The following is a 24,203-nucleotide window of genomic DNA, read 5'->3' on the forward strand; positions in this document are numbered from 1 at the left end:
TCCTGATCCAACCCCCAACACCCACCTCACACACACAAGCACACCCCCCAGCTGCCCTGTAGTCCATTACTGAGGAGTCGTATCGAGTGAGAAGTGCGTTGTGTGCAGGTTCACTCTCAAGCGTGCAATTCCTCAGTCCGACCATTAGGGGGCAGACATGTCCCATCTTTTAAACTTTGATGAAAGGACTCTTTCTCTCCTGGCAATTTCGACTGAAAATAAAATATATTTTAGTTGTCACCTTATTTGCTAATTAAAATCAGTAATTGTTTTCTTTTTTCATTGACTGATTCTATCACTTTGCTGCTGTTGTATCAACCTTCCAGACCTCTCAGGTCTTCTGGTTCTGGTCTGCTCTGCATCCCCAGAACCAGAACCAAACGAGGAGAAGCGGCATTTAGCATCTATGCACCACAAATCTGGAACAAACTTCCAGAAAACTGTAAAACAGCTGAAACACTAACTTTCTTTAAATCTCAACTAAAAACCCACTTGTTTAGAGTTTTATTTGAAACGTAATCAATTGCAAATTTATTGACGGAATCTGACTATGTTGTGTTTTTATTGTTGATTCCATGTTGCATTGTGTTTTTGTGTTTGATTTGATGTAAAGCACTTTGAAATGCCTTGCTGCTGAAATGTGTTATACAAATAAACATTGATTGATTGATTACCATAAATATGCCATATTTAAATTCTACTAGAAGTGGGAAATATAAAAATTGTTTTCAGAAAAATTTTTTTTTAGGTTTCATAGGTTTTCAGGGTTGGGATGTGAAATCCTAAATAACATTTACATAGAAAGTAGCTGAGCCTTCATAATTTGAGTCCTGATGTGCTGCTATCAACGAAGAAATCAAATCAAATCAAACTTTATTTGTATAGCACATTTCAGCAGCAAGGCATTTCAAAGTGCTTTACATCAAATCAAACACAAAAATACAATGCAACATAGAATCAACAATAAAAACAAGAAGAAGCCGCTCAAATACTAAAATCTCAAACTCGATGCCAATGCCAAGAAAAATACTTAAGCATTAGTTAGTTGAAGGCATTATTATTATTATTATTATTATTATTATTATTATTATTATTATTATTATTATTATTATTATTATTATTATTATTATTATTATTATTATTATTATATTTAGTATTATTATTACAAAACAAGTCTTTAGAAAACATGTTTCTTTATAGTTGCAGATGCATTTAGCAAAAGTTCTGTTCAGTTTCTGGTTGCGTCAGGCGATCAACTGATTCAACTAACAAGCTTCTGTTTGACTTTTGTCAACTTCAGTGTGGAACAGGAAATCCTTTAAGATGCTTTGTCAACTTATTTAATTTCATATTTCTTACTGAGCATTTTTTTCCCCAGCACTCAGTGAGTCTCCAGTCCTTCCATATGTCCATCTGCTTGCCGGACTTCCTTTACACTCGTAGATTTGATATGGAAAAACTGAACAGTTAACATTCCTGTTTGGATTTTAAATGACTGAGAAAGTTGAAAGTTGTAGGTCTGTGCGGTGAGGTTGGTGGAAGGTGTTGCCTGATCCATCATGTAGTCCGTTTAAATGTGTCATCCGGGCCGCACATCTGGAGGCCATGGAGCAGGGAGAGAGAGAGAGAGCGAGAGGTCACAGGTCACTCAGTCATCCATTAAACATACACCACTTAGTGAATGAGCTCTGTCACCCACACACACTGGGATGTAGAGGTGTCACCATCACTTTAAGGGAAATTCAGCTGATATTTATTCATATCCTGGACAGTTTGCTAGAACTTTACCAAACCTAGCAATTGTGCCTCTGTATCTCTGAAGGAAAACACTCTGATTTACAATTTGACCGTAAAAATAACAATAAAAGCAATAGTAAGATATGAAAATCTGACACACCTGTGAAAAGCACCGATTCAAGCCTATTGCCAAACTTATTACACTGACACAGTTTGCACCAAAAGCCACTTTGCTTGTGTTTCCACTTGGGGGCGCTGTTTCCTCTGAGCGCTTCCTTCGACAGCAAGGTCGCTGATACAAAGGGCAAAGCCACCACATCTCGTTCATCTGCAGAGAATATAAACTGGGCACGGTGGACACGCTCTCCTCCAGCAGCTTTTTAAAGCTGCATTTGAGTGTTTTGAGTGGACCTGATGTCCAGAGCACATTCTCTGGTGTTTTGGAGGGTTTTCGCCTGCATAGACCCCTATTTTGTCTCTGTTGCGCTCTGTCTCTCTCTCCCTCCCCAGCATCCACCGGGCGGTACGGAGAACTAGGCCGCTTAAAGATAGCTCCCGGCAGCCTCAATGCCACCTCCCAAAATATATCTGCTCATGAGAGTCATCATCTCTCTTCCTCCCTCCCCCTCTTCCTCATCCTTCTTTTACTCCATCTTCTTTTGGACAGAAAGCAAGAATCAACATAGGGTCGCCAGTTAATCGATACTCAGCATGATCGTTTTTTTAATTTTCGTTTTAATGAAAATATATTCTAGAATCCGAAGTTTGCCTATGATTGTTCCTGAATGGAGTGACGACATCAAGACTGAATGCATTAAGATTAGTGCGGATTTAGGAGAGGAAACTGTAAGAATTTTTTGGGCTCATCCTTTAAATAGGAAATCTATGCTGGAGGACTCTCCTTTTTTTCAATTTGTTGTCCAAAACTTATGAATTTACAAAATGACCTATATGGGTTTTAAAAAAAATTTTTATTACTTCTTTTGATTCATATTTAATGCAGTACCAGTAAAATTCACTTAAGAAGAATCTAAAAAAACCCTTTTACAGGAAAATGTTTACAGCTCACCAACCAAGAAACAAAGCCATACATGAAACTGATGACTAAAAAGCTGAATACACCATCTCAAATGGACTCTATTTTTCCCTGCTGTGCAGGGACCAAGACTGTAACCCCCCACATCCCGCCCGGCCCTCCCTCTCCCATTGGCCCACATCCACAGAGAATGAGGACAATAGTTTGGCTCAGAGACATGTGTGCCTAATGTAGTGCTTTTATGTGGGAAAGAGGGACCGTATGGAAGTGGAAGTGAAAGGGGATCATTGCATTGCTGTTTTCCTTCCTTCACGTGTCGCCCAGATCTCGCTGACTTCTGCAATGACGACTCTTTCAGACGCTATTCAGGGAAAAAGAAGAAGTTTATGGCGGGTGTGGGGAAGACCTCTGTGTGCTCTGTAAAAGTGTGGAAACATTTATATTTTCAGATATTGTCTGTGAATCCATCCATCCATTTTAGTCCATTTTTAAAGTAACTGACAACTATTGGAATTTGAGAAAAGTATGGATTTGGAAGATTTTTGAGCGCATAGTAACCGGATTTTGTTTTGATGGTAAAAGCTAAAAAAAATGCAATTGTAATAATGAAACCTTTTAACTTCTGTCCAAAAGTAGGCCTTCTCCTTCTACCAGGACCTTTTTTTACTGCCCTCATTTTATTGCAATTATTTATGGTAATATTGTGATAACATTCCACGTCCCAAGAGCTAGCTTCTGCAACCGAGGATCGGACTGCCAGGGCCCCTTCCCTCAGCCGCCACCCATCACACAATGAACCCGACCCCTTTGGCCCCTCTCACAGGTGGTGGGCCCATAGGAGGGGCCCATGTTTCCTCTTCGGGCTGAGCCCGGCCAGGCTCCATGGGTAAAAGCCCGGCCACCAGACGCTCGCCGTCGTGCCCCCCCCTCCAGGCCTGGCTCCAGAGTGGGGCCCCGGTGACCTGCGTCTGGGCGAGGGAACACCGAGTTCAAAGTGGAATCGGGGAAGAAGGGAGCGGGAGATTGACAGGTGGATTAGCGCAGCGTCTGCCGTCAAGCAGGTGCTGTACCAGTCCGTCGTGGTGAAGAGAGAGCTGAGCCAAAAAGCGAAGCTCTCGATTCACTGGTCGATTTACGTTCCCACCCTTATCTATGGTCTCCTGACCATAGATAAGCTCCTGCTTTAGGTCATGACTGAAAGAACGAGATCGCGGATACAAGCGGCCGAAATGGGTTTTCTCTCTAGGGTGTCTGGGCTCTCCCTTAGAGATAGGGTGAGAAGCTCAGTCATCCGGGAGGGACTCAGAGTAGAGCCTCTGCTCCTTCACATCGAGAGGAGCCAGTTGAGGTGGCTCGGGCATCTGGTCAGGATGCCTCCTGGACGCCTCCCTGGTGAGGTGTTCCGGGCACGTCCCACCAGGAGGAGGGGACTATGTCTCTGGCCTGGGAACGCCTTGGGATTCCTCCGGAGGAACTGGAAGAAGTGGCTGGGGAGAGGGAAGTCTGGGCCTCCCTTCTGAAGCTGCTACCCCCGCGACCCGACCCCGGATAAGCGGAAGAAGATGGATGGATGGATTGTGATAATAAAAGTGACAATAAGAATTATTTATCACTTCTTCTTTAGGTGTTTGTATGGCTGTGGCTGCATGATACGGCAGTCATAAATAACCCCACAAGCACAAATACTGCTCTCGAAACACACACCTATTTGTTGTGGGTATGTGTTTATTCATATGTATGTGTGTATATATATATATAAAAATTTTCTTCTCACCCTCGTATAAAAGCACGAATTACCACTCTTTTGTATCAGTTGGTCACTAGGCAAAGCATTTATTAACATTTATTTGACAGGAGTGTTTGGTTTGGAAATTTGTTGACAGTCTCTAAGTGAACCTCCAAGCGCTTGAGGAGGGAGCTTGAGAACGGCTGGCCGAAATTAGCGTTAAATTAGTAAATCGGATCAACCTCGAACTAAATGCCGCTTTCTCTGCAGATATTGGAATAGCCAATATCCAACTCGAAACTAACTTCACTGCGGTCGGTAACACAATAAAAACACCGGGATAAAGTTTGTTTTGTTCCGTGGCCTGTAAAAATGGCACAGAGTGACTGTGCGAGACGTAAACGCCCCCACAACGTCTGACGCAGTGATGTTGGATCCAAAGCTCTATTGGCCAATAGTAGAAGCTGGACATAGAAGGCAGCTCTCCTCATTAACATAAAGATGCACACAGAGTAGCAGAAAAAGGACAAGTAGAAAAAGGACAAACAGAAAGAGGAGAGGAGGCAATGACAAAAGAAGGAGGGCTTGTATAAGGAAAAGACAAGACATCTATTTTTCTTGACAAAAACGCATGTTTGGGGGAAATGAAAAAGAAAATGTATACATTTCTTGATGGAAACTCATCTGTAAGGACAAGGAAAAACTAAATGTATATTTATGCTTTTATTTCTTATGTCAGTTTTGGTCTTCCATACATTCTAACACCTTCATTATATTCTGTGATTTGACGCTGCTAATGTACCCTTGCTGCCAAGCTTCTTTTTTTTTTTACCTTTGTAAAGGGCACAATTTTTACTATGCTTCATTGTAATACAGCAAGTTACCCAAACCACCCCTCATATTAATAGTTTGTTAAATTTTACTCAAGGTGGCGTTAAAAAGGTCTTTAAAAGACTCGCTGTAACCTACGCATATCCCGTTTCGTGTTGCGCTCCTGAATTCTGTGTCATCTGTATCATCCCATCCAGCTCCCCCCCCACCCCCCTCTTTTTGCATATTTCAGTTGCACATTCACATGCATGTACGAGCTGCACACATACCTCTACACAACAATATCGAGGTCAGACTGATAGACGGAGGACCCCCCCCCCCCTCCACCCCTTCTCTCTTCACCGCACACCCTCTGGCTACCTCTCTGCGAGTTGTTCAGTCATGTAGAAGCAGCCCCATCTGCCCCAAGAGATGGTGAGAATACAGAGGCAGACAGGAGACACACACGCATGCATGTGCACAAATGCAAAGCAGGCAGAGGTGGAAGTGAGGAGAGAGGATGCCAGAACAAGAGAAGCATGATGGGGTAGGGGGGCGCAGTGAAGCAGATTTGTGCAGCGTTGCCCTGAGATACAGGATGTCGTAATAAGGCAATTGGAAGAGAGAGAGAGAAACTAAGCAAAATGGAAACAGGGGAGGAGTTTGAAGCCTCAAGGAGAAAAACACGAGTTTTCCTGTCTGTGTCACAAGCCGACACCCCTCCGCCCGAGCAGAGAGTGGGACGCTCCGCCTTGCTCTGGGCTCTGTTGTTGTGCAGAGCTGCATGCACAGGGCCTGACAGAGCCGAGCCTGACAGGAAGACGAGGAAGACCTCAGGACAGAGACATGCTGCGGACCGAGAGCCGGGAAGCTGTGTCATCATCCGGTCCGACCAGCACCACCGCGGAGGAGAGAGACGAGTCCAAGGCGGCGGAGAGGACGGGAAGCATCAGTGAAAGCAGGAGAAAGTGAGGGGGAGAGGAGAGGCAAGGTGAAGGAGGAGAAGGGAGGAAGGAAAGGGAGGGAGGAAGGAGGCTGGAGCATGAGGAGGGGCGCCTGACTGACTGACTGACATTGCTGCTGCTTTCAGCTTTAAACACACACAAGAGGACGCAGACGCAGACAAAACCGGGCTCCGTCCTCCATCTCTTCCTTCTTCTTAAAGCAAAAGGATATAGAGAAGGACGACGACGAAGAGGAGGAGAAGGAGGGGAGGCAGTAACCCTCTCCTCTCCTGCACTCAGACACACACAGCAGAGACAGAGGCAGAGAGGCCAGCAGAAAAAGGAAAGAAAACCCCGTAAAGGACAGGGAAGGGAACGCGGCTTTGTGTTCTTCATTTCGCCGTCTCCTGTGGTCGCTCGGCCGGAGAGCGGCTAACAGGCACCGCTCATGTCCGTGAACTCGGAGAAATCCTCGTCCCCTGAAAGGTAACACCTCTCTGCTGATGCTTATCGTTTCACTCACCCCCACCGCCCCTCGTGCATGCCTAATAGTTGTTTTTTATTATCATTTTTATTTTTGGTGTTCTCAAATCTCCCACCGCCAGCCTGAACCCCTGCATGTTTTGATTCTTTCTTTCTCTTTCTGTCTGTGCTGGTTTCTTCCATTGTTCGAGAAACAACACTGAGACATAATAATACAGCCGTTCGACATAATTTAACAGTAAAATCCCATTTACACATCTACGAGGCTCTAACGATAAACAATGCACAGACAAATATATAGACAAATATATATATATAGTGTCTATGATGTGGTGCACAGAGCTTACACAGCACAGAGTGTCAACACACGTCAACATCAGCTCAGCCAGCAGCAGCAATGCAAGACAACAGCTCACTACATGACGCACCAGAATGCATGCTGTTTCTGATCAGCATATATCAGCTTCAAAATGCTTCGGCCAATCAGATGAGGTATGTTCAAATGATAAAAGAGCCAATCTTGATGTAGCATGCTCTCACAAGGCCTGCTGTCTTGTCTTGTCATCCAGCCCAACACGCATCATGACCATGCATAAGCCAGAATGAGATTCTAAAAGGTGTGAAAGAACACCTTGAGTAAAATAAAAACAAAAAACCAAAATCATCATTTTACCAGTATTTCCTCACAGCATCAAACTGCATCAAATCAGCAATCATCTCCACCGCTGCTAAAATAATAACACTAGTTCGAATAATGTGAATTATACCATTTGTTTTGACTTTGATTTTAATACGTGGCTGAAAGCAAAGTTTTAACTTCAAGGGACGGGCAAGATGGCCTTAAAATTTCATTTCTTTGTATTTGTGGCGGTATCTATGGTAGTGGTTTTAGAGCGCTTTCTATGAGTTCTTTTGCTGCATAGAATCAGAGTCTTTATCCAGCTGGACACCTCAAAACTCAAGTTTGACCAAGTAGTACCTGCATTCTATGAGAATTACATATTGTTGGCCTCATAGCGCAGTTGCCTAAGTCATTTTTTGGCCAAATTGAGATAACTGCATAATATTGATCTCCTTACGCTGCTACATCACCCTGCCTAATTGTCTATGTCCTCAGCATGTCAGAACACTGGTTATAGTCTAAAATCAATATTTTTCTATGTATTATTATTTGTTTCCATGTTTTATCCTGTTTTTTTCTTGTTTTCTAACTAAAAGTGTTAAAATATGACTTGGACAATTATGCTAATGATAATTATTGATGCTCTCATGGAAACATTTGCAAAAACAGTGCAAACTGCAGAGGTCACAATCCCATGCATACTGTCAGTTTCTCTTGTTTGCAAATATCAATAATTATAGTTTCACTATCACAATATATAAATGTTCAAATCGGAAAGAAAAAAAGCAGCAAATATGGTTTAAAATTTCTTTTATGTCCTATTTGACATACGTAGCATGAAGGTAACATAGTTACTTTATTCTATAAAATGACAATGTGCCTAGAAAACATAATACTGTCCTTTTAATAGATTTTGTCAATTTGTCTGGCTGTTGGTAGAGATCAGAGTAAATCAGATTTAATACTCTGCTTTTGAAAACGCTCCATATTTGTTAAGGTATCTATTATTATTATTATTATTATTATTAGTTGTTGTAGGTAGTTGATTAGTCAAGCGACCTGCTCAGGTAGCCATCTTGCAGTCCACTACTTATCATGAACTGCGGCTTTTAGTTTGCTAGCCTGGCCATTGCCTCTCTACGCAATGCCACTCTATTCTAATCTCTCTTCACTACTCTATCTCGGATTTCTCCCATTGTGTTGGATTTCTCCAGTAGAATGTCATCCGGGTCCAGAACCGCTACAAAGTGAAGTGCAGAGCCAAGGACTGGTTTGTATCAGGCTAGTAGCTTGAACAGTTGCAGTGATGGGTCCACGCCATGACGTCTGTGCCTTTGAGAATGTTTCCAAAGAGGTCGATTAGTTTTTCTTGCGAGAGAAAAATGTAGTCGCCTTGTTTTAGCCAGCTGATGGAAAGTTTACAGTGAAACATGGGACAGGTGCAGTGGTGTGTTTTCAGCGTTTTTGACGTGTCACATGTGCTTTAAAGATGGCGACTGATACCAATCAGTTGTTTAATGACGTTGCCAGAGAAACCTTTGCTGACTCAGCGAATGTTAGCCTCAGCATGTCGAGACATGGACTGGACACGGTTGAGAAGAAGTTACTCATCCCAGTCTGATTGCTAAATAAAGATCATTGTCCTCTTGAATAATTTGGATCCACTCATGCAGCCTCAAGTTATCAAAGTCAGGTTGTCCACGCATCCTTAAGAAGTCTTAAATTCATGTATCTAAAATTAAAGCCTTAAAATGTCTTGATTTTACTTTTAAAAATGTACTTTGACTTTAGTTAATCAATGACCTTCAGTTTATGTTGTAGAGGCGGTACTAGCCAACTAGCTAGCTTTTTTGCGTCTCTCATGAGTAAGTGTAAATTTACAGCCGGTTGGCCGGATGACGTTGTGTCCTGATGCAGGTCTTAAAAGCCTTAAGTTTGAGTTTGTGAAACCTGCAGAAACCCTGAAAGAGAAACTTTTCCTTTTATTTTACAAGCAGATCATTATAAAAAAAAAAAAAAAAATCCCCATCAACGTTGCTCAGCACATCTGCAGAAGCTTTCTGTTTGCTCATCTTCTTGGGTCAGTGGACCTAAAAAAACGGGCATGAAATATGTGATGTGTGCAGAGTTTCCTGACTTAATTCAACAGGAACCCGTGTTCATTCAGATTTAATCAGGCAAACATCCACGTTCCTAAATTGGCGTGCAGAAGGGAGCGGAAGGAGCTTGATTTGACGGGTGCCAGAGGACGAGGACCCAGCAGACCGGATGACTCGGGTAGCCGCTGACGCTGATGCTGCGCCGCGTTTTTACGACCTGAAAGTGCTGCTGCCGTCCACACGGCCCGGTGCCAAAGACCCCCAGATTGGCACGCTTCAGCACATACTGCAGTGGGTGCACAGATACGGCAAAAGTAAATGGGCACTAACAATACCAAATATGATTACACGGTCAGTTGGGTGCAGAGGAGAGCAGCACTATGAGGCAGAGTTTAATGTGGCAGAGGGCACATGCGTCCCGTAAAAAGACCATGTGTAGAGGATTAGGACAAAGAAAATAGGATCTCTAATCCTCGGCACTTGCATGTCGGCTGTGTGTCAGTTTCTTTGTGGTAATATTTATGGATTTCATCACTCAGCTTGCTTAATCCTTCACCTATTGTCTGGCTTAGCGATCTGTAATTAAGGATACCGTCGCGTGGCGGGTAACAACTAAAGGAGACACTCTTGTATGCACCACTGCTGCCTTTTTTTAACTCCAGCTGCACCTCAAATGACCCCTGTAGTTAGTTCACATTTGGAAAGTCTCTTAGAAAATTAGTGTTTCTGTACATCTCAGAATTTGTGTTCAAACGTGTAATTATATTCACCTCAGTTATAAAGTTTTGGTGTGACGAGAAAACTCCCAGGATGTTGACGTTTGGCAAAAGACGTTTTACAAAGAAATAATTTAAGAAGTTTCGAATTGCCTTCCGAAAAACCAAAACGGAAATGAACTGTAATCATTTAGGCAATTTAAATGTGATGCTTTATAGGAAAACCATCTTTCTTCTTCTGCTTCTGTGATTTGAAAAAGTATCTTATTGAACTTGTTCACATTTTGTCATGTTATGCACACAAACTTGAATCCATTTTGCATGAATTTTATGTGACGGACCAAAAACTTCATTTTGTATTTTGCTAATAGAGCTAATTAATAGATAAACTACAGTGGGAACAATTGCTTTGGGTAACTCTAAATAAAATCCAGTATGACAAGAGGCCTTAAAAATTCAGTTCATATTTAGTTTTTTTACACTTCAAAATTAGTTGGGAAAATCTACAAAGTGTGGTGTGCATTTGTATCGTGCAACATTTACTCTGCTACCCTCAAATAAAATTGTCTTCAGAGGTCAGTGCATATTAGGGCAGAAATGATGGATTATTGAAATGATTGTCAACTAATTTAGCAATTAATTCATAATCAATGGGAGAACACAGACTTAAAGAAAAGCTTTTTGCTGAAAGACAACATATTCAGAGCAGTACGAAGCCAAAGCTGTGCAAAAAATATACAATTTGTGTTTAAGACGGGGGGGAAAAAAACTTAATTTGTAAATACGTACTACTCAGAACTAGTCAAATTACATAGATTGAACTTCACCCAGTTGAAATTACAGTAATCCCTCGTTTATCGCGGGGGTTACGTTCCGAAAACGACCCGCGATAAGTGAAATCCGCGAAATAGAAAACTTTTTTTTTTTTTACAATTAGCAACTATTACATGTACTGTATACAAATACAGTGACTCACGTGTAGGCCGTTTCACTGCTCTTCAGACTGCTGCATCCAGACTGCGCTCTGCAGTGTTCTCTTCTTCGAAATTACAAGATAATTTGGCCAACTTAATGTTAATTTGCCAAGCTGTTTTATGTACGTACACATAACTGCACGAGACGACAAAATGATAGCACAATTCGTAGCATGTTTTGATACAAGAAGCGGGAGTGAGTTTTTAGCGAATCAGAATGCAGAGCACAATGCACAAAGAAAAAAAAAAAAAAAAAAAAAAAAGCATTATGAAAAACCGCGAAATAGCGAATCCGCGATAAGTGAACCGCGAAGTGGCGAGGGATCACTGTATGTACAAAATCCAACTCCTATTAAGCACATTTTGCTTTCCAGATTTGTTTGATCCAAAATATAATCAGCAGATTAGCCCTACACTGAACTGATGGTAAGTCGAGCAGAAAGGGTTGAGCTTTTCACTCTTGCATAAAAAAGGATCAAGTGGTTAAATGAGAAATCTCCAGAATCAATCAAATAATCGATTAAAGAAAATAATCGTTAGTTGAAGCCCCCATACATGTCCTCTTTCCTCTTTGTAATTTTTTTGAGCTACTTGTGTTTGTCTCACAAAATAAATAAATAAAAAAACATTGAAGTTTTGGGTTGCATTGTGACAAATGTGGGCAATTTTAATCGGTAGGCATATTTTTTACAAGGTGATAGAAAATGTTTTGTAGAAAAAAAGGACATTTTCCCCCTCCTTCTAGGTTTGGTAGAATATGAGTAGGTTAGTTATGACAAATAATCAACTATATTGTAACATTTAATGCAAAAAATAATTTAGTGTTTTGTTTCTGTGTTCTGTGGCTTTCTGCTCTGAAACTGAAATGGTTCCAAGCTCTGCTAATAGGTGCTTGTGTGGACGGCGTGCACACAAGCAGACACAAACAGATCCATGCTCAGTTCAGCAGAGCTTCGTTTGTGCTGAGGCATGTTTGTCCACAATCCAGTGATGTGTGTGAGACCGTCTGTGTGCGAGTTAAACCAAATGGATGGGCAAGTTGGGCCCGAAAAGGGCAAGATGTGGCGCAGAGACAAATGCCTTTCGAGCGATCACATCAGGAAGACGATCCTTGTTGTGTAACCCGGCACTCGAAGCACGCTGAAGACGGATGGAGGACGAGGTGTGTGTGCGTGTGAGGATGTGTGTGTTTGTGAAGGGAATTTTGAAGTGCTCGGCGTAAGCTGCTTCTTTTGACATGCATGTCATTTTAGATTATAACCTCTGCTCCTTGATGGAGGGCTTATGTCCTTTGAAGAGACTTAGACTAAGAATTAAAAGAGAGTTTTGCTAAACATCCAAAGGTCAAAAGTTTGCCGGTTTTGCTGCAAAGTGAGGGAGCAGCTCTCGTAGTGTTATTGATGTATTGAGAAGAAGCGCTTAATGCTGTTTATCTGGTGACATTGTGGTCTTAAGCAGCGTGTTTGTACTCTCTAGTGCTGTGGAAATAGGATGGGATGTAGTCTATATATCTCATATGCTTTCAGAATACCGGCGTACAGCACTTTGAAAATATGTTAATAGCCCCGTTGTTTGTTTTAGTACTTTTTGTTATATGAATCTATGCAATAGTGCAGCACAAAGTGAATATTTTTGAATTGAAAATCAAAAAAAAAAAATGTCTTATTCTGAATTAATTTTGTTTTACCCACCAAGTAATAAATGAAAGATTAAATGTTTTAATAAAACACCATTGAAAATGCATAAATAAATTAACAAATTTTGATTAATCAGTTACTGGTGTTAAATAAAAAAACCCAAAACTGACAGCATTATTGTGAATGTTATTTTTACTATTTTCTCAACTGTTGCGCCAATAAATATCAGTAAAAAAATAAATTAGATAGCGTTTGAAAAAACCATTTCAAATGTGAATGTTTTTCAGAAACGGTATAATTTTTGAGACATGCATGCCAGTCTAAGAAGTTATAAATAGTTGGGCGTGCTGTGGTGGTGCAGGGGTTAAGCACAACCCACATATGGAGGCCTTAGTTCTCGATGCAGCTGTCGCAGGTTCGATTCCCAGCCTGGCGACCTTCGCTGCATGTCTTCCCTCTTCTCTCAATACCCACTTTCCAAATAAAGGCCACTAGAGCCAATAACACCTTTAAAATAAATTTATCATAATTTGTATCGTTTTCACAATCGTTCCATAAAATACTCCGCCGCTCACACAGAAGAGAAACCCCCTCCATGCTGCAACACAAGAGCACGCCAGCTAGCTACAAGCTACCTAAGGCTAGCTCTTAGCTCCATCCAGTCTGTCTCCTCTCTGACCTCCATCACCCACACCTTGCCCTTGACAACCCCTTCCCACATCTGAATGGAAGCAGACTAAATTTACTTTCTTGTTTCATTTTTATCCCTCCCAACTCTGGGTTTGATGAAAAGAATGACAACACCGTTGGCATTCCTCCTCCTCTCCCCCCCTTTAGAGCTTTCAGCTTGGTAGCAACGGTAAATAAAAGCGTCTGTGTGTGTGTTCGTGTCGTCAAAACTGCTCTGAAGCTTCCCGTCTTTCCAAGCCAGTCTAACCTGACCAAATATCTGTCACTGCGGAGTTATTCGGTGAATTTCCGCTCTACCTGTTGTAGTTCTACGGGGTCAATCAGGGATAGGAAACACACAGTTGGTGGCAACTAGACACCATGTAAGCAACACAGCTGTTGCCATGGCGATACCTCTGAGGTGTGTTCAAGTGATTGGTATTTGGGCACCTGATCTGCAGTGTGCCGCCCTCCCTCGTTGGGGTGTTGGTGACAACGAGGTCAAAGGTCACACTAGAATCACTGGGTGTGAAAAATGGATTAAAGGAGATCAGCACAATCCTATTAGTTACTGTTTTCTGTTTATGCTGCCTTTTCAAGGAACTGGCAAAGAGGTTATATAAAGCAAAACGTGTTTTATATAAAGAAATGGGATGAAAAAAACCTTTTCTGCTCTACATTTGGAGTCCAATCCGTAGACTCAATAGGTTTGCAGCATTTTATATATTTCAGGAGTATTAAAACACTCACTCTCTCCTCGTCTCAGCTTTTCTATTCCTGTTGATATATTTTGTTTTGTGTTACTTTTCATAATAGTTCTGACATTGGTAAAGCTAATAGTTTATGTGGCATGGTTCAAGTGAAAACATGTAGTATTATAATAATGGTAAAACAATAACAAACTTTAATTTGGGTGTTTTCATCCATCCTTATATGATTGAACTGATTTATCCACTGTATGCTCTAAGCACCATACAGATGCAGTCATAAGGTTTTGATGCATTCATCAGACGTGGATGCTTTCATTTTCAGCAGGTTTCAAATGGAGACCATCCCAAAAGTTTATTGTTAGCTTCAGAAAACCAAGTTTGTTTGGACTCGGTTTCACTTTAGAACACCAAATAGAGTCCAAGTTTCAACCACCCAACACCCTTTCCATCCATGTTGGCACTAAACTTTTTTTTTGTAAGAAACCCATTAAACTATTCGCTGGTGTTTTGTTGTGTTCCAGTTTATAATAGTCTTAGTTATGTTTGGGCTTTTCCTTGAATGTCTTAACCACTTTCCTTTAATCTGAGTGGGATAGTTGGGAGTTTTTTGGAAGTGGGCTGCTCTTCTTCTTCCTCCTCCGCCAGCTCTACCGCCGCCGCTTCAACAATGAAACAATTTGAAGTTTACTCCATTTTCTCATCCTCACCATATCTTTCACTATTTACTCTTGTATGTGTGAAGGGGAAAATCCACAACAACCCCTAAAATGTGCCACCAATTCTTGATTTTACAATTCAGCGGTCTATAACCAATACACATCCAAAAAAGAGGGGACATTATTAAAAAGAAACAATAATGATAATTCAAATGAGTGTATGTAAACTTGAAAGCTAATCTTCTATTCTTCTATTTCAACTCCTCTGATGCGGGTTAGGTATTTAGCATGCAGCTAGGGCCTTTCTCTCTCATTAGTTCACAGCTATCTGCTAGTGCTCCTGGAATGGACTTTCCACTGTAAGATGTACTCGGCTGAAACAGAAAAAAATGAGAGAGCGTAAGCAAGCAGGGGTGGAGGAGATCGCTTTGGGTTGGGAAAAGGGGAACACGGGACAGCGATCGGCCTTGAAGAGGTTTGGTCCCACGGAGGAATTATTAAGAGGTGGGCGATAAAGGGGGAAGAGGAAATATGTAAGACCCACATAAAGAGGAAAGGAAAGGAGAAACCTCTAGAGAAATAATAGACGGAGATGAAACTCGGAAGAAGGAACGGGAAAACAAGGCAAAGATGAAGAGAGCGAGGGAAGATGGAGGGAGAAGATAGATGGCCCTCTGCAGACCTGCACAGTGTGGTGGTGGGTAACTCGAGGTCAGCAGTGGACCGGCCAGAACCGATGCTGCAGCAGCGAGGCGGTGGAATGATAATGGCCTGTTTATGTTTGTGGGGAGCCATTTGTTTGCTTGTGTGGCTTTGCATATGCCTGTGTGTAAAAAGACGACTTATTCTGAAGACACCTCTACACTCAGACTAACAAACAATACAGAAGCACAATGCGTCCTCACAGCTGTTGTTCCCAACACTAAGACCTAGGCCCAGTAGGACCAGGTATCTCCTCGTTTGCTGCCCAACTGGGTGTTGCATTCATCTGTTGTATCTGAAAACCCTGTTAGACTTCCTGCAGTATGCTCCAAAGTGTGTGTGGGTGTGTGTGTGTGATGTATTTTCTCCCACATTAGCTCAGAGTGGGTGGGGTTTCCTTAGCTTTGATTGTGCCAGCTCAACATGCTCTGTCACACCAATTCCTCGTGTTTGACAGCCATGACGTGGCAGAAACGGACGCTTGTGTGTGGCATTTATGATATTTAACTCGGCGTTCTTTGCTAATAGTTGAAGATGGAAGCTTCTACTTTCTTAGTTTTCTTAGTTTTTAACAGCGGTTTCCGATCTCTGGTTTTTGCAAACTCACTTAAAGAATTATCTTTAAGAGAATCCCAACACGGCCTTTCCCTGTACATAAAACCAAAACCTGGTTCTTCTGGATGGCTGATGGGGTGTTCCCCAAAAATGCTAGGTTGTACAGTTTCACGTCGTTGCCAGAAATAAGCTTATCATTATTTCTAAAATGCTATTCCTGGGCATTTTTGTTACAGCACTGCAGTTGTTGGGAACTTCATAGTTGTACACAAAGCACTCCAGCTTTGTTCTTGGTTTAGGAGCAACAAGCTCTTCTGACATTTACACACGATTTCGTTCTAATTACATGCATATTCATTTGCAAGTCTGATCTGAGAATAACTAATTGTGAAATACTGATGTAATTCTGCGCCACTGTCTGTGCTGCTTGACATTTTTCCAGAAAAATGCTTTTATTTCGATAAAGAAATGTGACTGATGGATTGTAGCAGCTTCATCACAGCTGATATTTGGACTGGCAGTATGGTCAGCTTATGTGTCACAGAACAGTGCAGTTTTAGATCCTGTTATGCTGTTTTTCTGCATTGTTGTGGCTCAGAGTTTTGGTTACGTGAAGCAGTTTGTGGTTCCTAGATTTAACTTCAGTGAGTGCGTTGAAACTGAGAATAAACATCCTGCTTTTGACATTATGAAGTGGCTTATTTTTCGTTCTTGTGAGTGTACTTGTGTTTAAAAATACCCCAGGGCAGTTGTGGATTTGTAAAAGAAACGCAATAATTATAAATAAAGTGGTCATTCCATTCGGAAGACTGGAAGATTAATATCTAAGCAATAACTATAAAGTCTTTAAAAAATGGTAATAAAAAAAAAACCTTAAATAAATCAACAATGTTTAGCCTGGTGGGGGCGCAAGTAAAGCCTGGTGGCCCGCCAGGCTTATAATACACTGAGGGAAGCCCTGCATGACTGTCTTGACCTACCAACAGCTTAATATCAGGGCAGCAGAGACAATATTTCACCTCTTTTTATTTTTAAATCCTTCATGCAGGTGATGATGCCTATTAAAACATTTTTCCATACTGAATGTGAAATGCTTGGCGCATACTTTCATCTTTGTATCTTCAGTTGATAAAGCTGGATCCGCGTTGGTGTATGTAGCTCTGCTGAGACGGTGCGTTTTAGCATGTGGGTGTCGCAGCTCCATGTGACTGCTGCTGGAATGTGGAGCTGGGTCCATCTCGTCCGTCCACTGCTGTGGACTGAACCGGAGAGCGGCAGCCGTGTTTTCTGCTCCGCCGTCCTCTCCTCTTCCCTGTCGTATGGCGTTAAACTCAAGTTTGGACACCAGGAAGAGATGGGGGCTGGCTCTGTGTGTCCTCCGTCTGCGTCACAGGGCCCTCCGAATCAGGTAGACGTCGAGCTGCCATCAGTCCGTGTGGATGTTAGTTTTACCAGTCAGAACTTGCTTCATTATTTATATCTGCATAGATTAATGCATTTCCTTGAAAGGAATATCCATTTTAAAGGCTGCAACCACATAGAAGCTTATTAAAGGAATAGCTCTCTAAATAATTGTGTAACCATTTGAGACTATCAAGGAAGATGTCCATTCCAGTGGTACAAACTTTGTGTTGTCAGATTTGGCAAACCAGCTTGTTCTGTCTTGTGATTTGTTTTTACCCTATAGGGATGTTAGTGTTTGTAGTTATTTTAAAGCTCAGACTGTACGTTGAAGTATCTATTTTCCCGTCCGGCCATCATTTAACGTGTTTATCCTTGAGTACTGATGCCTTTCTCCGAGGTTAACGGTCCAGAGGCGTGGTACAGATCGCCAGTCGAACACAATTTTTTTCTTGTTTGGTTTTAAAATTTGAGTCAATAAAATTTGGAATTTGCATCTCAATGCAGTTTAGAAATGTCATGGCAGCCCGGTGTAATATTCACTAATAATTATGAAGCATTCTGATGATACTGGTGTATCAATTCAAAACATAAGACACATATTTCTATCATTTCATCTCAAACTAAATTTGTAAAATCTATCCAGCAGAAACCTGTTTTTCCTGATTGTTTTGCTGAAAACAATCAGGGAAAAAAATTACCTTAGCCTAGTAGCAGATAGAATAGTTATATATAGATATGCTGTCACTGCTAACATCCACTTTCTGCAGCAGTGTTTAGTAGGAATAGTTTAGAGCCTGTGTATGAAAAGTAATAATAGAGAATCACTTCACAGATCATAAATTTTCATCTTCAGAAATTACCTTAATGCAATAAAGCTCCATAAGAGTGACGTCAATATTTTGTCAATGCAGTTAGTAATTTTATTCTCTAATTAACAAATACAAGCATTTTTGTGTTTTAAAAAGAAATTCAGATGGAAACAGAAATTAGAAGATCCTCATCATTACTTTGACCTTTTTATTTTATTTTATTTTTTGCACAATTCCTAACATTAACCAGTGAAAACATTTTTGTCTCCCAGGTTGTCACGGAAGCGACACCATGTTTTCTTTTCTTTGCACCGGGCAACGATTCTCTCTCTTTTTTTTTTTACCGTTGAACTGTTAAAAAGGACACTGTACAGTCTGTTTTCTGTAGTCCTGGCAAACCTTTCATTACAAATTAAATCACAAATCACTTTGTCCTGATGGCTCATTAGTTACTATAGACTCTGCTTGCAGAAATGGATGTGTTCATATATAATAAAAAAAGTATTCCCTCCGTAACTTCCAGAGGGAATACCAGGTTTTTATCAGGTTCTGGGATTATTTAAATCCCACCTGAAGAGTACAAAAATATGCACAATAGATTATTTATAAGATTATTTATACCCTATTTATAAAAACACACGACTATAAAAGTAAACATTTAGAACATTAGCTAGCTATGATTAGCATCACTACCAGTGGCGGGGAAATGGCATAAACTCTATAAGACGTGGTCAACTAGCTTGAATGCTGACCAGAGCAACCTTTTTGCCTCTGCTGCTTTCAGCTGGAGTTTAAATACGGGTTTTTCAACAACAGAATGTTTCAGCTGCTTTAAAGACTCATGGAGTTTGTTAGCATCTAAGTCCAGTTTGAATTGTTAGCTAGGGTTGCTAGAAGGCTACAGGCTACTGAATTTGTGCTTCAGCTTGTTTTTCTGTGTAGCAGTTATCCTAATATTGCTGCATTTTCAAGTATGCAACATAAAACCAGAAACTTACCTTACAGCTGTTGAACAATACTGACCCATAAGCTCTGGTCGGTGTGTGTCCAACAGGCTCCTCTGTTGCACTATCCCTTTATAAAAATAGTGTTGTAGAACCAAAAGTGTCCTGGGAAAAAAAGGTTGTTTGCTTATGTGTTTACATTCACACCCCTTTTGCCTCTGAAACTTGCTTTGATAATTGCCAGTTATGCAAAGATGACAAATCAGAAAATAAACAGGAAAAGAAATCAGATTTAAGAGATTTGTTTGTCGCAGAAAAATCTGCTTCAAGCACCAACTATGCATGTCTCAACTGAGCAAACGGCTTTAACTTGCGTTTGCATATCAGTAGCTATTTAATGTTTTGTTTTTAACTTTCAAAGGCATATGATGTAAATTAAAAATACACAGCTAACTGCATTACAAAAAGATGTGCTTATGTGTTTTCATAATAGCGTTTTACATGCTTGTGGATGACTTATAACGGATGCCCTCAGTATGTGTGGGCAACTATGACAATAAAACAGCTTGTAGCCTGATTGCTTCACTGCACTGAAATGTGTACATTCAGAACATCGAGAACATGAGCGCTGTAGAGAGAGAGGAGAGGAATGCAAAGCGAAAAAGCACCGCTGATCCCAGCAGCATTTTGTGTTAGGAATGTGGTTAATTTCTTCCCTTATTAGAAGTAAGTCCTAAACAGTACCTTTGAGTATATGACAGCTTGTATGTTTTCCAACTTTAATATTAGGTCTTTGTGGCAATTCGTACTAGGATTGATTTTTGCTGGATGTTGCGTTTGTGTGTTAGCATCACGCCCGTGTGTGAGCTGCACCTAATAATGGATGTACCATATAGCCGAGTCAATATGATGCAGTGACTGGACTCGTATGCACTGGCCTCTGCTGAGTTTTCCTAATAATCAATACAGTCTCTGTAAATTGGAGTGACAAACACCCAACTGACCAGCAGCCTCCAGGATAGTGGTCTGTTGGGTCTCCACTACAAACCAGTTCTGATCCATGAAATATTGTAAATATTCTTTATATCGTAAAGAAAGAAGATATGAGTAAAACTCCTTCTAGCTGCACAGCATCCAATACCCTGAGTAAACATGCAAGCCCAAAAAAAATTCTAAACAAAAGTCAACAAAAAGAACAAATCAGAAGTAATGTAGCAGAGAAACACTTGCATGCTGCCACCATGAGGAGCGCAATTCTAGGAAGCTTATGGGGTTTAAGAAAAACTTATTGTACTTGTAAAGCATTTCAAATGTTTTGTAAGACAACTTTAGAATAAAACTAGATAAACGTATTTAGATGTGTTGCAACATTACGAGCGCAAGATCCCTCTCCTCCCAGTTCCCTGCTGGAAGGGAGAAAAACTACTGCTGGTAATAATTACCATTGGTTTTAGGTGTTGTTGGTAAATCTTAAATATATGCGTGAAATGTAAAAGAAAACAGGATGCAGTGCTTTGCTACTAATTGTCAACACTACGAAAAGTAGATGACGAGGTCAGGAAAGTTTTAAGAACAAAAAAATAGCAAGGGAGAGGGAACTAGCTCAGTTAAGCTAGCTTGACTTTGACAACTTTAACAAGTAGATGTGCTGCAGAATTTGGTGTCTTTTGGGTTAATTTAAAAAATAAAATAAAAATAAAGGGCGACCCACACACCAGCTCTGACCAATCATTAGTAGAGCAGATGTTTAAATTGACTAATCAACCACCGCAATGTTCAGATGATCACGTATTAATAATTACAAAATAAACATCAACCCTGAAAACATGATAGTGTACCAGTCTGAATGTTTGTGTATTTTCTGGTGTTGAATCCTGATATGCTAGTGCCGTTGTTGTTGTTATGGCAACAAGTCTGTGCGTAGCATAGCCAACAGAGTGAGGGAAACAAAGAATATGAGTGATTTTGCTGTGCTGTGGTGCACTGCTCTAGATTAATAATACATAGATCTCTGCGTTTCGTTTTGTTAACAGAATTGTTCTGTGGCAGCCATGGGTGACAAGACATGCAACATGTCTTTGTGAATTAGCTAAACCTGAATAAGATCAATTTGTTGTAATGAAAAGCAGATACTCAAAAATGTCAAAGTTTCTGCAAGTAAAATAAATACATGAAGTAGAAATGGTTGATCATTAAAAAAAAAAAAAAAAAATCGATTTGAATATTTTTGGAAATTTGCATATAAACTAAATAGTTTGCATGTTAGAAGTTGATCTGTAAGCTTCAGGCTGGCAGTCTGCACTCCTGCAACTTTTCTTTCTTCTGATGCCTTTGAAATGCATGGGTTGTTGTTGCCTTCTGTCACCGACAGTCCGTCCAAAACCCATAAGTACGGTATGTGGAATGGGAGGAATCCTGCTAAGCCATGCTGTGCAGCTTACAGACTGCGACGTGGGAGCACAGTGCCGCCTGTGACGTCAGGCTGCATCCTGAAAATAGCTGCGAGATCTTAGTTCTGCAAGCAGACGGATCCTCTGGAGGAGCGGAGAGAATGACTCAGCTTGTCTTGGCTCTCACGGCCAAGATGGAGAGAAAGGAAAGATGCACCGTGAATGAATCAGAGGTATAGATAGGTACCTCCGCCGCGTTGGAGATCTGGAGCTGAAGGACCGCCACACTGGTCTAGGAACCCCACGCCTTCATGTGGAGCAGAGGACAGGGCTCTTGTTGCTAAGGAATACCTGTTACCTTGGTGATGATGAAAGATGTTTAAGGATGAGTCACAGAGTTTGAACTTGAGAGCAATCAGCTGTTCTGCGTGGCTTGTCATCACTCAGTCATGTGTTAGCGATGCCCTGTTACTTTGGTTGTCATTAGCAAGAAGATGTCTTCCTTTCTGCATCTTCATGATGCAGAAAATTTTAGACCAGAATAAATTGAAGGAAGATGATGTAAGACAGAGCAAACTTTATGTACTTGCTGCTTTGTCTATTGGATTAAAAAGGAACAAAAAAAAACAAAACTCCAAGAGCAGAAAAAGGTGCTAAATACTTCCTTTTTGTTACATTTGTTTTCAATTTTAACCATCAAAGTGAGAAATGTTACCAGAGACATTAAGCAGTGTGACAAAAACACACTTGAGTAATATTTTAATGGCATATTGTGCCTCAAACATGCCAATCAAAATTGCTGCCAAAACGAGGAAAACCCCAACTTTGATCTTATAGGTCACAAGCCCACAAAGACCGCTGCATGTATGTTGTGGATCACTGATCAGTTCATAAGCTGCAAAACATACAAACAAACAAAACAAAGGAGACTCCAAGTCCAACACTGTGTAGGCGAAGAAATTCGGAGCCACACGTGATTCTCTTTCAGTATAAATGTGTCATCCTCTTCTCCCGAGCCTTTTAGCTGGAAACAAAACAAACACAAACTGGCCAGTCAAAGACCAGGCATGCAGACTTCTGGATCCCTCACAACAACGGAATAATAATTATTATTTGTTTATTATCAGGAAATCTCCTCTTATCAGCATTAACAGCTACATAGACTCTGTCTCTGTCTGTCTATGTGTCCAGCTGGGGAAACCCCTGGCAGATGAAAAATTTATTTTAACCATAGAAAATTACAAAGCATAATTCTGAAAAGAGAGTGAAATACAGTATTGATTCTTTTAAAAATCAGTTTTTATTTATGCTAAATTAATTTCATGTTGAGAATGATTTATATCCTTTTCCAAAATCAATTTAAAAATTATCTCAAACTATTAATCAAGCAATCTCCCCTTTGTTTTAACCGATGAGCAATGTTTCCTTTTTTGACCATTTATGTTTGGTGATGATTTCTTATGATTTCAGCTTGTCACAATAAGCAATTAATCAATTAATCACATGATAAATTAAAATGAGGGAAATCTGTTTTAATCCGTTTTATTTATTGGTTTCAATCGTAAGTGGTTTTGTTCCCGTTTTATTATTGTTTGTTGTGTTTTTTTGACATTTAAAGCATCTTCCAGTTCCAGTGTTAAGTATTCTTTACAAAATTAAGATTTATTAGTCTTCGAGAGACTCAAAACAAGAATATTGTCATTTACTGCTAGAATTACTGGGATAATTTATCTCCCAGCAAAATTTGTTATAAGATACACGGGCAATTTAGCCATGTTTTTAGATCGGGGAGAACATGCAAACTTATGTTACCAAGGATAACTTGCATCGTATCGAGCATTTTCTACATTCCTCATTACATTTGACCAATTACTTTGCCGTCATAAACTTCAGCAGACGGCATGATTTGGCTGGTTTTCAGGTGTGAATAACGTGGACGGTGTCGACGTCTTTCCATCTACCTGAACATTTGTCACTCTGGAATGTACTGAGCTAATGTTCCTCTGGAGGAGGAGGGCTTTCCTGTCAGCAAACTACCCAGAAAAACATGCTGGGCTGTTTTTTTGGGGTTTTTTTTGTCCTTTTTTCTCTCCACGCTGGGGTTGGAGATACCATTACAGGGCGTGAGCAGAGAGATGGGGGGGCGGGGGGGGGGGGAACTGCGCGCAGCCAGATACACACAGACTCACCGCTGGGGTAAAAGGTGTGACGAAGCAGTCTGGACATGTCGATACTCATAAGAAGTTGACGGGTTGGATGACACAACCCGTCGCGCCTCGTGCCGTTTTATTGGCTGAAACCTTCTTGTCTAGACTTGCAATTTACAGCTACATCGACTGAAAGCGCGCTTTCAAATATCGAAGCGAGGAGGATTTATTTCTGGATTACTTGTCGAGGTTTAAGGACTCAGCAACATAAACACTGGCTCAGTCCATTTACATTAGAGCAAAACATGCTTAAAAGTTAACTTATACACACAGTGTTCCGGAAAGTTCAATGCCAGCACAATAAACTGCTGCTCTACAGTTTCTTCCAAAACTAATTTGATGTCAATATAAATCCAGTTGTTCTGCAAAAGCC

The 24,203-nt window shown here is 40.8% G+C and overlaps 1 protein-coding gene across 6 annotated transcripts in view; it reads left to right on the plus strand.

Annotated features, from left to right (window-relative positions):
- The window catches only part of srpk2 (SRSF protein kinase 2), a 72,098-nt gene that overhangs the window by 18,055 nt on the left and 29,840 nt on the right, over positions 1-24,203 (plus strand). For 2 of the 6 annotated variants that reach the window (XM_044125772.1, XM_044125771.1), the window contains exon 1: positions 6,012-6,739. The exons of the other annotated variants lie outside the window; for them this stretch is intronic. In XM_044125772.1, the coding sequence (XP_043981707.1) occupies positions 6,702-6,739 (38 nt within the window). In that variant the 5' untranslated portion in view covers positions 6,012-6,701. Of the gene's footprint in view, positions 1-6,011; positions 6,740-24,203 lie in introns of those variants that run through there. 6 annotated transcript variants of the gene reach the window in all.

The sequence above is a fragment of the Gambusia affinis genome, linkage group LG08 (assembly GCF_019740435.1).
Source record: "Gambusia affinis linkage group LG08, SWU_Gaff_1.0, whole genome shotgun sequence".
Classification (NCBI taxonomy): Eukaryota; Metazoa; Chordata; class Actinopteri; order Cyprinodontiformes; family Poeciliidae; genus Gambusia; species Gambusia affinis.